Genomic DNA, 16,847 nt, shown 5'->3' on the forward strand with positions numbered 1-16,847 from the left:
TAAATATCAAGACAAACAGACTGGAATGGAAAGAGAAATGTTTTGTAAAGGTGTTATTCAGCACTTCTGTGGCCAGAGAATATAACACAGGCCCCTGTTAATTAATTTAATATATCACATAATGCAGCACAGAGTCTCAGGTTGCAGCTGCAGTGTGCGGGTGTGTGTGTGTGTGTGTGTGTGTGTGTGTGTGTGTGTGTGTGTGTGTGTGTGTGTGTGTGTGTGTGTGTGTGTGTGTGTGTGTGTGTGTGTGTGTGTGCATGCATGTGTGTGTCTGTGTTCTGTTGTGTCAGACAGAATCAATTCCTGCACATGAATATGCAAATGGAGAGGAATATGCCACTGGCTGGTTTCACAGCCTTGTAACACATCTGCTTTAGGAACACTGAGTCCGTCAGCAGTTTGTCTGCTGCCAGCGTTAACACTGATCGGTTTTGAGGCGCGGAGTGTCCTTAATGCATTCCAGCGGCTCTCTGTGGTGACCGATAAACTCTGTTTCTTTCTCTCTCTCGCTCTGTGTAATGAGGCACGGGCACTCCAATAGCCACTGGAAACTCAGCTGTCATTTAAAGTAAATGCCAATGTTGGTTTTTTTTCCAGTGACAGCAGTTCTGGCTGAATCCTGAGGTGGTTCACTTACCTTTCTTTCCTCACTGCGTCACATTTAATGACAGGTTCTGCTTTTTTTGTATCCCACCAGGCAGCAGTCCTCATATTTGGCCTGGTTTCTTCTTTCAACAACCCACCGTCTATGTGATTCTTAATGGACCCATACACACCTGCAAATATGAGGTCTTGATCCCTGAAGACCACCTCACCTTCTCACTTTATTTCTTTTCACAGGCCTTACTCAGTCTCTCCAGGACTGTGTGAACAGACTGGGATTGCCCAGGCATAAAACATTTAAGTTGTTTGCAGCCACGCTCCACATGCCTGGGTTAAAAGGTTTTGGGGCAAATGAGGGACAAAATGCAAACTGAGTGGTTTTGGAAATGCAGTCCCTGCTCCTTTCCACAGAAAACCTCCAGCTTGACTTCACTGCAGTTAATAAGAACTGAGTGTGACTTCAGTCTCTTTGAGTGATTGTATCACTAAACACTGCAAATGTTTTCTCAACTGAAAATGTTTACAATGCATTCGTTCCCATATCTGTTGCCATAGAAACACACAAATTCCCATATGGAGGGTGGGAGATGATGGAGGACGCATGCACCAGTGCATAAGGAATGCATTTGACTCTGAACAAAGCATTTAATCAAGAGCTTTTGCACGGCTGTCACAAGCACTGTGGGTCAAGAAGTAATCAGAGAGAATTTCTTATGAACATGCAAAGCCATGTAGCAACTTGCAACACATACTGTATGTATACTGTAACCTCTGAGTGGGGAGCAGTCACATCAATCTACACTCAATGTGGGGCAACGTGTTGGTGAATATTCATCGGTGACTTAGGAGGAATAGCTCACAGAACTGCCACCGAGAACCTTGCAAATTGTACACAAATCATCCAGAATCAATTTAAATCAATGGTCGGATGGATTGATGGATGGCTTGAACATCAGTGGAAACTAAATCAAGTTAAATGATGACCAGCTACATCATTGTTTACATCCTAATCCTAATCAGGAGCTGCACTCGGGTGCCTTGATGCTAAAACTCCTCAATTTAACTGTTAATGAAGCTAATGAAAACCCGCTCACATTAAATCCGTCAAAGCTGAAGCCGGTGAAGTGTATCTCGGTTCAAAGATGCAGGGCACAGTGCACCACATGATTGCCTTGATAATTTAATCATCACAGTTCAAATGACAGACTAAAATGATGCCTGTACTCACTCCTCTCTGCAAGTTAATAATGCATCCTCATATTTCACTGGGATTCTATCCCCTCACTCTGTGACACAAGCGCTCACATTGCAGAAGTTTTATTGCCTGGCGTTTTCCCACATCCACACACATAAGTGAGAATTAATGCATTTCACATTGCTGTAATTATTTCCTGTTGTGGCTCCAATATTTAGCGCTCCCATCTGTGTCAACTAGTAATTCTCCAAAATGGTGCTTTATAATCCCAGAACCAACAATTTCCTTAATTGGCAATATTGCACTTGAATGGAAATGGCAAATGGCCCCTGCAGTGCAGGGATTTATCACAGTAATAAACTATCTTGCCTCCACTCAGGCCTCAGATGATTGAGAGGAACTCAGGGTGGCAGAAGTTAAAGACAACCTCTAGGATGAATTTTCAGTGTCTCTTACAGGGAGCGTTAAGGGGGTGGACATGCACATGCTGTATAAATCTGACAAGGAGGAAACGTGTCGTCGTGTAAAACTACATCTGCACGCCTTTTTTCCTCCTCTCTGACTCAAGTGGTGGTTTGTTTTCAAATATTGCAGATAGTAATATTCTCTTTCCCCCAGGCGGTTCAATTTTAATGGAGAGACCAAAGAGAATATTGCGTTCTGGACCATGCAGCTATGTTCTCTCTTTTTTGTTTTTATTGGGAGAATAGGAGTAGAAAAACAAGGCAGGCGGACTGCGTCTTGCACAAAACACAATGTCTTATTCATTGGGACTTGTCACTGCTGGAGGCTGCAAACGTAAGAAGATGCTGTCGTGCCCACAGTGTTAACTCCATGTGTCGGATATATCAAAAGCTTCAGAGGACCCACATAACTCGGAGGATTCTAATGACTGAGAGGTGGTGAAGAGGAAAAGTGCTGCAGTGACCCATGCAGGTTGGCATGCAGTGGGAATGCAGCGCACATTCAATGAAGCAAAAGTATCCTGCCTCGTGAATTCTGTCGGCAGTGCAGATGTTGGTCTTGAGGCGGGTCTTATATACACCAGCAAATCCCCCCGAGGGTTGTTGGGGGGTTGTTTTAAGGAGAATGGGCGACACATCTTCCTCATGTACAGATGTGTGACAGATGCAGTAAAGAGAGACTCTGAATCATTTCCACCCAAGAAGCCATGGAAGCGTAATCCTTTTGTTTTTTTCCCTGTCTTTATTTAGGAGTGATCTTTCAGTTTGAGAGCAGGGCTCATTGATTTCATGTTCAGTTTTTGTAACGCTTTCACTCAAAACCCTGCACTTGCATTTAAATAGCCCCTGCTTGTCCTTAGATTTGCTCTGCTTGTGCTCTAATCGTGCGCTTGCTTGGACAGATTTCCTGCGCTCCAGCTTCTCACGTTGCATCTGTGTGCGCGTGAAACGTCTGTTCTCGGATTTCTCCTCCGCTCTTTAATTTTTTCTGCCGTGTTAGCTGTGTAAATAAAACGGCATGCACGCGGTTAAAGGAGCTAAAGGGACTCTTCATGTAAAGCTAACGCACCCACAACGAGGGAGGGGCAATTTCCTTTGTCAACACTACACCTTGCAATGAATAATTTTGACAGACCAACAAATCCAAGCGCACACATAAAAATAATCCAAGAGCACTGAAGCAGCATGAGCACCAAGAGAGGAGCTGAATTAAGCTTGAGCGAAGGAAATCTGTCCAAACAACCAGCAGAGTAAATCCTAGTACAAGCAGTGGCTGTTTGAGTGTGAGCTCTGGGTTTTGAGTGAAAGCAATAAAAAATCTGAATGCAAAATCAATAGGTTCTGCTCTCAATCTGAAAGAAACGGAAATCCTATGATTTCTATAGTCAGTATAGCTGGAGGCAATAGTTATTCAGGATTAGTCAAATCGTTTGAGGCCAAGGGGTCAACAAATCAATAGATCTCAATAGGGTTTTTGTATTGATAATGAACACTATAAAAATGGAAACCTAATGGAAACGCAGAGGGTCACAGGTAGGGTCACTAACTAAATAGATAAATAAATACTGCATTGGCTGAAATTGATTTTGATTCACAGTAAGTTTTCTTCCCAGAATAATCAAATGGATGCACTTTGGCAACAAAACGTCTTCGCCCAAGCTCAAAAAACAAACACTTCTGTGCCTACTTAGGCCAATCAGGGCAGTTTTTAGAAAACAATAGATCACAGCAATGAAGGGGATGATTTTTTTGTCCAAATCAAGTCATCGACATCCACTTCATCATGCACGAAACAAGCTGTAGACAATCAGACAAACACTGAGGCACACAAATCAGAGTAATTTAGGGGATTAAAATGCGTCCAACCCGTCTAATCAGCAGCAACGAGAACATGTTTGCGTATGATCCATCATTCCCCATCGTCTGCCAGCGTCTGATTAGTGGCAGCCAAACTGTTGTGCATGATAGACCCGGACCAATCCATGGTCCCAGCCCAATTTTATTTTGCATTAGAGCAATTGGAACAAACGTCCACAATTCAAACAGTCTTCAGTACACAGACTGCATACTGAATAGTGAAGCCTCTTGATGTACTCCGCTATAGAATTAGACTTTATTATTGATCCTGTCTTTTACACCACTGGATCCCGACAACCTCCAAAATCACTGACCCAACATGAAAGAGGAGCTGGAGCATCACAGGGAACCAAAACTATACGTTTGACCCAGTTTTCTTTTTACTCCTCAGGATCCAGTTTTGCAAAGAGTCTTTTCAAAGTAACATCGCAGCAAAGTGGGCAGACAACGGACGTGGCTTTAAAGACACATTCGGAAGAGATAAATGCTCAAGAGGCCACAGGAAGTCCTTTGATTGGATTGACCACACCTCTAGAAATAGATTAGTTTCGGAGATTTGTCATTAACCCACACATTTTTCCACCTCTCCCTTCATTTCCTTTCATCTGCTTTCTCATCTATCTGATCCTAACTGATGCCTCTCTCCTACTCCTCAAACTAATTATATTATCCTTCTCTTTCGCTGGAACTCCACCAGTTTCTTTTGTGCTGCCTCCATATTTGGCGCAGAGAGCGAGTTCACTGCTGTTGAAGCGCAAAACAAGAGTCTGATTTCAAAGGGCAACGCTGACTACAGTTATTCAGGTCTAGCTTTATTCCTCTCGCTTCCTCTGAATTCAAAGTGATCTAATTGTATTGTGAGACTTGTTTATGCAGCCCCTGTGCCATTACACATTGTTCTCCCCCTAATTACCATCTTTGTTGACAAATTAGAAAATGGCAATCAACGGCTGATATAACATAAAGCATCAATATTTCATGTCTAAGCTGTGATCATGGGCGGTACGTTACTGTACATGCTGGTGTTAAAGTGCTTCCAATTATTGTTATGCAGCAGTAACAGGAGCACATGTTGGGAAAAGACATTAAACATTCCTCCTCATTATCCAGACCCCTTTCGATATGTGCGCAGCCATGAGGAGAAATTGAAGCTAATCATAAATCTTCTCTACAGGGTTAGCATCGGCTGTACCCGGGACACGGGGGCAAATTTAAGTGATGTGAAAAATAGCACAGAGCAACACATAATTAGATATAGCTCTGTATGCAAATCTGTGAAAGGTTTGAAGGCTACAGCAAAATCATCTGTGGGAGCAGCAGCTCAGTGCAACGCTCACTGAATATTGAACATCTCAACATCCAAGGTATGGCCGTGTTACACATTTTACTTTGAGAGAATCAGAAAGCGACTGTTTTTCTGTGTGCAGACGGATGTAGAGCGGCGTCGTGGGAGATACAGTGGAACGTTTCAGAGGCTCAGTATTTTATGCACCGTAATCTTATTTGGGGCAAAGAGTTGGATGACGTAGAGATGCCCTCCCCACAGAGCTGCATGAGGGAGCTCTGGGGTTTGGGTTTCAGTTGGAGTCGCCCTCTTCTTCACAGTTTAGCACACGGGGAAGGAAACACACTTGGGAATCCCCTTATATGTCCAACTGAGGAAACCTTCAGAAGGAGAACAAATAATCTTGAAGCAACATACCTGAATATGTACAGACATAACATACAAACAGATATATTGCATGCAAGCCTTCTATCACATGAAAATATCTTACAGGACAGATATAGTTAAAGTTATACTCTGAAAAAGTTAAATGAGAAGAAACTTTGGCTTGAAGTCATACAAACAGAAATCATACAAACAGAAATCTAACACAGCAATATAGACCTCACTAATTATCATCTTGCTTGTGTGATCCCTAGCAATTAAGTGACCGTATTGGGGCCAGCTCCACAAACCAGAAGGTTGGTGGTTCAATCCCAGATACCAAACCCCAAATTGGCCTTGATGGCTTTGCCGACATTGTATGGTGTGTGATAGAGAAAGTGTATTTCTGTATTGGTTTGTGTGTGAATGGGTGGATGTGATTTCTAAATAATAAAGTATTTGGTTTTAGTATGAACTAGGATTGCACTCAGTAGAGCACATACCTCTGCCAAGTCCCAACATTTCCCTTAAAACAAGCCTCATCGCTAAGGCCACATTACGTTTCTCAGCTACATATTGGTGGTAGTTCCCAGTTTCTGGCCCTATTTGTTACCATATGGTGGCTGAAAATAGCCTAAACGCAGATAAAACCACATTTAAATGCACTAGATTCAGATATTTATCTGGAAATGCGAGGAATCGCACACACTCATTGATACCTACCCCCTAAACATCAATATTATCCTGCATGGGTCATAACCCACCCCTTCACAAACTCTCATGGAAATCAGTTCAGTAGTTTTTGAGTAATCCTGGTCAGTGGATTTTGTCACCAGGCTAGCTGTTTCCCCCCCCTTCCACTGCTATGCTAAGCTAACTAGCTGCCCGTGGCCTCTATTGGAGGATGACCATATTTTCAATCCCTGAAACTAACTCAAACTGAAGTGCAGTGCCCCTTCATGCACGTGAACATCTATGAGCTTATATACACTGCAGGCGTTTTCATCAGGACGGGGTAAAATAATATCATTGCTTAGCAACGCATACCAAGTGCTCCTCTCGGCTCCATGGACACCTTGAACACAGTGTTTTCATTGCCAGCCACCTCAGGAAGAGGTAACCACCTGGAGCTCAAAAAAAAGGCCGACTCTCTTCAGAATGACAACTAGCTGTTGACATTTTTCATTTTCACCTTCAAGCTTCAAGCGAGTGTAGTGCTTAATTTCCCAGACTCATTATGGGCCATGAGCAGGTGAGACGATGTGGAGCGGCCAGCTGGCAGCGCTGAGAGGAGCCCTTACACCAGCATGTGCCCACACGGTTGGAAAACATTACTTTCCTCAGTATACGGTTGTTTTTACCCCACATTAGCAATATGTATTTATTATTCTTGTCAGTCTGGATGATATCGAAGAAAATATAAAAATTGTATTTGCCCTGGAATGAAATGAGTAATGTGTCTTTCCATGCAGTCATCGATTCAGCACTGAAATCTATTATTCCTGTTCTCATGTTCCATGTGTATACAGATGATCTTGCTAATATCCACCATTACCTTTATAGCAATTTATTTTAGTTGTGTAGAAGTAATAAGGTGAATTGATTGCTGTTTGTTTGAGAAAATAATTAGTATGGAAAAGATGAATATGCTTTGGAACATATCTGTTTTTCTCTTTTTTCTTTTGAGCCAGTCTCAATATAAATTACAGAGGACCACAAATTCCCAGCACCTGTATTAGTTTAGCAGCTATCAGGGTGCCTGTTGGATTGTCCAGGGAATACACGAAAGCTTGAGTGCTCTCACATTCTGCTCTCTATCTGAGATTTGCATGGAAGGTTTTCTAAACAACGGAGCCCAGGCTATCCATCATGTGTGTTTTTTCCCCCTGCAGTGTCCCGTATAATAACGCTGCACCTTTATTCCTCAGTGTGTCCGGTCTAATTTGAAATGTTTAAACTGTTTTCTTGGAAGGAGTCCTGGCTAATAGGACGAGGTCCCAAGCCTTTGTCAGTTTTAATAATGTTGTCTGCCGTCTGGTTCATCCGTCCACTGAGAACACCACTGCTGTTCATCAATGGGGCTTTTTTTCTAATGACTGAGCAATATAGTTCTTTAAGCCAGTTCAGCAGAGAAGACACTGGGGAGGAGGACGCTATGTGATCTTTTCTCATTTGAATACGGACATGGCTCAGTGCTTGGTTTCTCCGTCCAGGCAGTTCAGGCCTTCGTATAAATTGTCAGTGTACTAAGGTTGATGTGCGTTACAAGCTGTCAGGATTTCCCAGTGTGCCTGTGCCCATTAGAGGGATTTCTATGTCATCTTCCTGGATGATTTAGGTTCAATGAAGAGGTTTTGCTAAGAGCCAGTTAACCTAATAACCTAACAGCGTCTTTTTTACACATCAAAAGCTCCGATAGTGGTTTTTTTGAAGGCCACACATAAATTGTGGATTTGTATAGTTGCTGAGATATCTTTGATTCTGGGCTCAGTCAGGAAAAGAGCACTGAACTGTAGAATCTGTTTCATAAAACTGATGCACACTGCACTTCACTGGCCTCAATGGCCCCGAGTGGCAAAATCTGACAAACATTTAGTGAAGCCTTTCCTTATCTCCAGGCTCTGTGAACAAGGCAGCTATTGTAAGTGAATTGTCTGCCTAAGAAGAACTTCAGGGTTGTTGAAATTCAAACCTTGCTGGGATGAAGTTATTTTAGGATAGTTTTACTTCTTTCACATTGTCCGGTTGAACTGACAAGCACAAACAGCATCGTGAGGTATTGGCTTCTCCGCGTGTAGAGCATGGCCGTGCTCCGAGCTCTGAGTCTCTAAGCTGCTAAAAGAAACATTGAGAAAACAACAGTCTGAGATGATGGAGTAATACTATTTCCAGAACCCTGTGCCTACTCTCAACTGAGGCTTGACTCAATATAACAGTGGCTGTCATAAAGACTGATTCCTAATTTAAGGTGAAAACATTAAAAATCTCTCTGTTTTTTTCAGCCCAAGTGTGTTATCTCACAGCATTTGCTCCATAATGACAGATTTCTCATGTGTTATGCTGAAACAATGATATGCTCATTAAAATGTCAAAAGCGGGTCCTGTGCCAATCACTGCAACGAGACCATATGGCTGCTTCCTTCCTCTGTGCATGTTGGCTGACCTCATACCTCACGCTAATGCCTCCGACCGTGACGCTGGCCACAGATGGAAGCTGTCTTCACTGGAGCTTCTGCTAACTGTTGGCCGTCCATCACAGTGCCTGCAGGTGTGAACTCACGACCACAGTATTACCCTACTTCGCCATTTGTTTTTGTCTCACTCTGAATCACATGCCGACGCTCAGCAGATACTCTCGACTTCCCCTCTCCTGCATCTTACATGAGGAACAGTGAGCGAACACAGTCACGCACCACCTGGGACCCCCTTACATCCAGCAGTCATTCCTGCCTGGATGTGAAAAACAGAGATCCATGCCATGGTCAGAGCTCACGCTGCTGCCTGTTGTTGACCTTTGAACCCCAGCGGAAAAAGGCCCAAGACACCAGTGCTGTTGTTTTCTCCTGTATGTTTTCAGTACTTGGCTGTTTAAGGCTACATCATTTTCATTTGAAAAAAGGCGTATTGGGTCTGTATCAGATTTAATCCTCGACCATGACACGCTCAGCTATCACGTGACCACTCGCATACACTGGGCATGCTCGTGCCAGTGTAAACAGGAAGGCATGTTAGGTGTGTTCCTGTGAACACACAAATTGCTCGAATAATAGCCCATCTCCTACACATTGAAGCAGTTGTGTCATTGACACTGGCAGAACTTAACTTCACAGCAGCTGTCAGCAAAGACAACAGGGTCAGCAACCCTTGTGATTAATCATCCATGTTGCATTCTCCACTGCTATTCAAGGGTAATGCCGGTTGTTGTCTTTCGAAAGGGGGTCATGTGATAGGGTCATGTCAGGGAAGGCAACACGTCATGTCCGGAAAAAAGACCCAATCAGCAAGCGGTTATGAGTGTCTACTAGTCATTGTTTCCAAACATTTACGTTTGTTAATGTGGTTTCAAATGTGGTTTCAAACCAAAACGTATTAGTATGGATGTTGCCTAAGGTTCATTTGGGGTTTTTCAGGGAGTGACAGGATGGCTTATTGTGTCACTGCTGTCCTGTTCCAGAATGTTCAGAGTCGGAGGCAGGAAATTCTTTTCACAGACCTGGCTGATCAATAAGTCTATATCCGTCGTAAGGTTTCCAAACCTTGCTGTAGATTTCCCATTAGTTTGGAGGCTTCAAGCTCTGAGTGGAGGTCTTTGAAGATATATTTAGAATCACCTGAATATCTCTTTTTCTTCTCTTATAGGTGTTTTGAATTGAATTAAATGAAGTGTAAGTTATTGGCTAAGTCAGGAAAACAAGTGGGCTGTGAATTGTTAAATCAATTGCACCACTGTTGACTCATTTCTTTGTCACTCAGTAACTATGCCACAATGATTGCTGCCATTTTAAATACCTTTATCTGTATTATTGTTCTGCCTGGCACTTCACTTCCTGGCCTCTTATCTGAACAATGGTGAGCAAGGTTCACAAACATGTGCAAGGGTGTGGGAGTAAGGCGTGAAAACAAGTGGGAGTAGGTGGATGAACTCGGCACTACCTGACTTCCTTGGGACAGTCCCGCAGAAGGCTCCAGCTGCACCATTTATATTTCTGCACCGAACATGAGGCTGTGGCGCCCACCACCACATCAAATAGATCAGTATCGAGTGGGACCGGGATTAGTGAGGAGGCCTATATGTCCCGCAGACAGCAAATCTGAAAGGAACATACAAAGAGAGGAGAAAAATCGCCTTTCTGCTATTTCTGCATCATTGTTCTTACCGAGATCGCAACAAGGGGGAGAGAGAAGGAGGGAGTACCCGCCTGCCTGCCTGTCTGCCTGTGCGTGCATGGAGCTGCAACTGTGCCTTTTGTCCACTATATCTCATTTGCTTTGCTAAAGAGCTGCTTTTTTTTTAATTAAACCGCAGCTGAAGACAAAGCCCTCCACTGGATGAGCAGGAGCGCGGGGGACGGACGCTGCCCTCGGTGCACGGGGCAGGTGTATTCGGCCAAGCGGAGGCGCACGCAGGGCGCAGAGAAGCAGGAGCGACGCACAACACAGCAGCCTGCAGACCTCAACACCTGCTGCAAAGGAAAAAGCCTTCATCCTCAGATTTGCTGCTTCTTAACGCTTTTATTCCCTTGTAAACAATTACTGGATTCTTCCCCCTGCAACTTATAACCGAAGTGATGGACGCACACCTCGTTTGGAAAACAGTTTTACGCACAAAAGCGCACAGTCGGCTTCACTGAAATCAATCTTATTCTCATCATTAAGGACATAGGGGCTTTTGCGAGGATGCCCGGGGCACTTCTCTCAGCGCAGTCGCTCTACATCGGGATGGAGGTGGTGATCGCGGTCGCGTCTGTGATCGGGAACGTGATGGTGGTCTGGGCGGTGAAAATTAACAAGTCGCTGCGAGATAACACGTTTTGCTTCATCGTCTCTCTGGCTCTGGCGGATATTGCGGTGGGCGCCCTCGTCATCCCCCTGGCCATCACCATCAGCATCGGACTTCAGACTCACTTTTACAGCTGCCTGCTCGTGGCGTGCACGGTGCTGGTGCTGACGCAAAGTTCAATCCTCGCCCTCCTGGCCATTGCAATTGACCGCTATCTCAGGGTCAAGATCCCGACCAGGTAATATGGGGACTTCACAGCACATGCACATTATGTGGAGAGACATGGATGTGCCACATGAAAAGATGATCCTGATGATGATGATATTTGATTATAATTATTTTATGTGCAAGCCTTCGCTCTATCTCTCTCTCTCACACACACACACACACACACACACACACACACACACACACACACACACACAAGCACACAGAGCAGAAGTCACACACAGCTCCTGTGCTGTAGGCATTGCTTCCCTCATGGGTCTTGTTTCACTTCACAGGATGCCAGTCCCTTTACCTGCACATATATGTGACTCACCAGTCCTGACATGACAGCTAACCAGAACATGGCTGATCACCTAACAGCTCTGATTAGTGCCTCCCTCCTCAGGATCTCTAATATGTGTGGAACAGTAAGATAGTGACAGATTTAGAACGTTTCGGGGTTTGGGAGGGATGTTGTATTCACACGAATCTCTTCTTGTGTTTCTGGAGGAAACAAAAGAGGTCAGGTTTGCTGTCAACGCTGTTCAGTCTACCCCTTTCTGTATCGGATGCACAGCACCAGCGGTGGTTTCTCATGCCAGGCTGAAACAAAAGGCTGAGCAGTGGAGCTGAAAGGCTCCACAGATAAGCCTGTAGTAGAATAGAGGGAATATATTGTCTCGGAATATTGTCTGTGAGGGCCTCAGACTTTAATCTCATGTCTAAGACACCAGAAGGTCTTCCAGGTACATGATAGCACTTTTATCATGCATTTTAGCTTTTTAGTCTCATTTGTATAAAACAGCTTCGTACATATAGATGTGTCTGTCATAACAAGCTTCATCACTACGACAACGATGCCTTGCACATGTTATTCAAATCAAACATCAGCTTCTCAGTTCACGAAGCACTAACGTTCCTCTTTCTTTCTTTTTTGCCATACTCTCTGTTAGATCATTATCTGATCTTTTTCCGAGCAGGCCGGTCTCCAGGCTCAGTGTGAAAAACGATCTTCAGACGTAGACACAACTTAACACATGCATCCCTAATCAATACTATATTCCAGCCCACAGAACCTATGAAAGCCTTTTTCTCAGGCTATACTTAAACAAAGCTGAGGTTATCGTTACTAGTGTTTCCCTTACAATTAAAACATATCAACCATTCACTATCCAAGAGGAATTAATTGTTTCACACTTTCCAAACATGCCGGATCAGATAACTGTTTTCCTCTCTGGCTGTAGGCAAGTATAAGGCTGAGTCTCCCTCTGTGTCACAAGCGGTGATAAGATTTTAGTGCCTCTGCATCTTCGACCTTCCTCTACCCCCTGCTTCTTATCCATAAACACTGTTAACAATGAAAGGCGGTTGTAGCATGCCAAACACTGCAGCTTGTATTTTTCGTGCTGCTGTTGTAAATTAGTAGATGATATTGACTTTTGCCAACTATAATTCAGTTTTCCTCTGAACGAAAGAAGTATGAAACCCAGCAGAGCTGAAAAGGGCAAGGTTGACTGACAAGGGTTTTCAGAGGCTGGCTTGTTCAAGCGGAAATATCCTGCAAGAAGCTTTGTGGAGGGAGTCCAGGGGTTTTTGCTCTAAATGATAGCTCTTTCCTCTGAATCTCGCTTTTTGTCAATACATGGACACTGCCAAAAAATGAAAATCGAGGCAGAAGAGAAAGCTCGCTCTCCCCGGGAGTGCTGTGCGAGAAAGTGCTGACATGAGGCTGTGTTGTTTGCTCCTGCAGGTACAAGCAGGTGGTGACCCCTCGGCGAGCGGGGCTGGCAGTGGTGGTGTGCTGGACGGTGGCTTTCATCGTGGGCCTCACACCCATGTTGGGCTGGAACAACCTGAGGCGCCTCCAGCAGGACGGCTTGAACAGCTCCAACCTCATTATCACCTGCCAGTTTGAAAATGTCATCAGCATGGACTACATGGTGTATTTTAACTTCTTCAGCTGGGTGCTGCCGCCCCTGCTCCTCATGCTGGTTATCTATGCAGAGATCTTCTACATGATCCACAAGCAACTGAACAGTAAGAAGTTCACCACCAGCCACACCGACCCCAACAAATACTACAACAAGGAGCTGAATCTTGCTAAATCCCTGGCTCTGGTCCTCTTTCTCTTTGCTGTCAGCTGGCTCCCCCTCCACATCATCAATTGCATCACACTCTTCTGCCCTGACTGCAAGAAGCCCATGGTCTTCATCTACATCGCCATCCTGCTCACCCACGGCAACTCCGCTGTCAACCCAATCATCTACGCTTTTCGCATCAAGAAGTTCCGCACAGCCTTCCGGAAAATCTGGTATCAGTACTTCTGCTGCAAGGACACGCCAGCTCTGGAGATTCAGCCCAGCGACAGGAAGGAGATGCCCAATCCAGAGCCACTGCAGGCCCTGTCACCGCAGAAGGAAGTCCCTAAGTCTGATCCACCACAACAGCTGCAGTCTCCACCTGAGCAGCAGGAGCAGCAGCAGAACCAGAGGCCCGAACCACTGCAGCAGCCCAAAGAGCATCCACCCTCACTGGAGCAGAACACAGTCTAAGCCAAGGGATGGAACTGATTACTGGGCTGAAAAAGTAATGATCAGTACACATGCATTGGCTCGCTCCTCACCTGAATGTAGTGAGGAGTCTGAAGCGCTGCGATGAAGTGACTGAAAGGACTTGGATAATAAATACAGGAAGGTCATTTATCTTTATCTCAGGAGGAGAGGATTTACTGAGGGTTTGGTGAGAAAAGAAAAACAAGGCAAAAAGGGTATTTATAAACCTTCGCAATAATGGAAGCTGTATTGACAGTGACAGCGTCTATCTTAGTAACGGACTGAAGATATTAAGCTTTAACAGTTTGGTTCCTTTTGGTGAAACAACTTGGTGTGAACATTACAAAAACGTGCAATGTAAGTTATTGTGGTTGCTCAGTATCAGATTATCCAAACTTGCTGTAGAATGAACATTCATGAGTTCAGTGTGGAGCAGGATCATCTTACTACTGTAATACTGTGTGTGTGTTTCAACTGACAGTGGCTGAAGAACATGAATGTAATAATAATGTAAATAGGAGACTGTGGCAGCACAGCTGTGAATGCTCATCACTTCTTCAGGGTCTTAATAGCACAACAGTGGCAGAGCAAGTAGCACTATGGGGATATATTTCTCTGCAGCGAGGCCGTGTGCATGTCTTTTCCTCCCATAACTCTTCCCCACTGGAGCGGAGACCTTCAGTCACCCAACAGCAAGGATCCATTAAAACGGAGGTGGCCAGGGATAAGAAACAAACAGCTGGAGGGAATGGGAGGTTCTAACCTTTTAGAAGCTGCGTGCAGGAAACTCGTGTCTGCAAGACGAAAGCAAGTCACAGGGGAGAGAGACAAGATGCACTTAAAGCCCCTGTTTATCCAGCCTCCTTGCCAGCTGGTGCTATGAGCGGGCTTTTTGTTTCTTGTGTTTTTTCTGCTCCCCCCACGTGGACTGATAATAACCTTATCACAACTGACCACTAGAGACAGTGGCTTCCATTGCCTTATTCAGTATTTCAATTAGATGGACTGGACTAGAAAGGACAACCTGAAGATTGTGAGTATCTTTACCACTCTACAAGCTCAACTTTTCTTGCATACAGCCAAACTGGAGTGTGTAGAGATTAAACTATGGTCAGTGTCGCTGACATGAAAAGAAAAGACTGTGTAAGAATGTAAAGTCATTTCGTTGTGTCTCTTGTGAAGCCTCCGAGCTCTGGTTTCACTGATGTTCTCCTAAGTGGGTGACAATCTCTTATGTAAGACATTTTCTCTCGCTGTCTTGACAAACATCTTTCTGTCAGGGACGAGCAGGGAACATTTTGACGACCGACGTGACAGTGTCAACTGAAACCTTAATTCAATCCGCACCACCTGTCTACAAATCATACAGGCCAGGTAGACTGTACATATCACAGATGTGAGGAAAACAGTGGATGAATAAATGTATGATAATCATGTGCTTTCTATAACTAATTCTTTTTCTAAGTATCCTTTACAATGTTGATCCCCATAGGACAGTGGAAAATACAAATTTGTTTCACTGTTTTATGTTTTTTCTGAGCTTGATGAATGACTTGTGGTGCAAACGTGAGGACTGAGCACACAATCCAAACCTGTCTGCCAGGAATCTTGTTTATATGCAGCTAATTTGCAACAGCAAATATGTGCAAGAAATGTAATCCATGCATCCATCATCTTTACCACTTATCCTTTGGGGGTCTCGTGGGGAGCTAGAGCCAATCACAGCTAACATTGGGCGAGAGGCGGGGTACACCCTGGACAGCTAAGAAACGTAATGCTGATTACTTCTGCCAAAGAGGTTATGTTTTCACCCCTGTCTCTAGGTTGATTTGTTTGATTGTAAGCAAGATTACATACAATTTTTGTGTGGACTTTTTTTTAAGATTGCGACATAGGGCTTCTTTCAACATTTTCACCATTTCGCAGGGAAATGATACATGGATCTTGATGTAACATATCAGGCACATTGTGGGGACTGATATCAATGAGTGTGTGGAAGTTGGTGAGGCTCAGTTGAATTTAAGAGGACTGCTGGGCCTTGGTGGAGGTGTCCACTCTACTGAATAACATTCTTGTTGGATTATGTTTTCAATAACATCCTGGTTTCAAAATGTTGTCATTTGGTCCGGTAAAAATGTAGATACAGAATGTCAAGTTATTTGTTGATGTCAAGTATTTCTTTGCCAATCTTGCACTGTAACTGCTCGCAGTGACTACAACTTTATGAAACTTTGTATGGTTTAAGGCACAACACAGTCTTGTTTAACACAGAAAAAGTCTCAGCTGATTTTCAGCATCAGACATGTATTTATTACAATTTAACAAAAATGTCCCTCACCTGACACTGTTGTGATATACACAACTTCTGGAAGACACATTCTGAGTGCACTAATTTCATAAGAACAACTACTTGTTATTCTTTATGTTAACAGTTGGTCTCACTAAAGGGGTCGATTGAAGTGATGTATCTGCATTGCTTTGGTTTGTTGCTTTATTTGACATTAAATGTAGAGACAGACAGACAGACAGACGGTTCTACACAAGTGGATGTGTAGAAGTTGCGTTTACGTGGTAAACCTTAAACATTTGCCAATGGTGCATGTTGCAGTCTAGGTGTATTGTTTCTGGCTGGTGATGAAATTTGAGCCTCTTGCAAATGAAGAGCCAGACAATGAAAACATTTGACTTGTATTCATCAGGTGCCCAAGATTATGCCTCCGAAATGAGTACTGATGTTTCTGTGACTGTTTGGAAACAGTTTTGCCATACTAACTTAAAAGGTGATATCATGTCACAGGTGAATAAACGAGAAATTAAA

At 43.9% G+C, this 16,847-nt stretch overlaps 1 protein-coding gene across 1 annotated transcript; it reads left to right on the plus strand.

Annotated features, from left to right (window-relative positions):
- The first annotated feature begins 10,432 nt into the window (after nucleotides 1-10,432).
- adora1b (adenosine A1 receptor b) lies at nucleotides 10,433-16,847 on the plus strand. Its single transcript, XM_035158255.2, has 2 exons — nucleotides 10,433-11,508; nucleotides 13,228-16,847. The coding sequence occupies exons 1-2, from the start codon at nucleotides 11,168-11,170 to the stop codon at nucleotides 14,027-14,029; spliced, it is 1,143 nt and encodes a 380-aa protein (XP_035014146.1). The 5' UTR covers nucleotides 10,433-11,167; the 3' UTR covers nucleotides 14,030-16,847.

This window comes from Hippoglossus stenolepis, chromosome 6 (genome assembly GCF_022539355.2).
Source record: "Hippoglossus stenolepis isolate QCI-W04-F060 chromosome 6, HSTE1.2, whole genome shotgun sequence".
Taxonomy (NCBI): Eukaryota; Metazoa; Chordata; class Actinopteri; order Pleuronectiformes; family Pleuronectidae; genus Hippoglossus; species Hippoglossus stenolepis.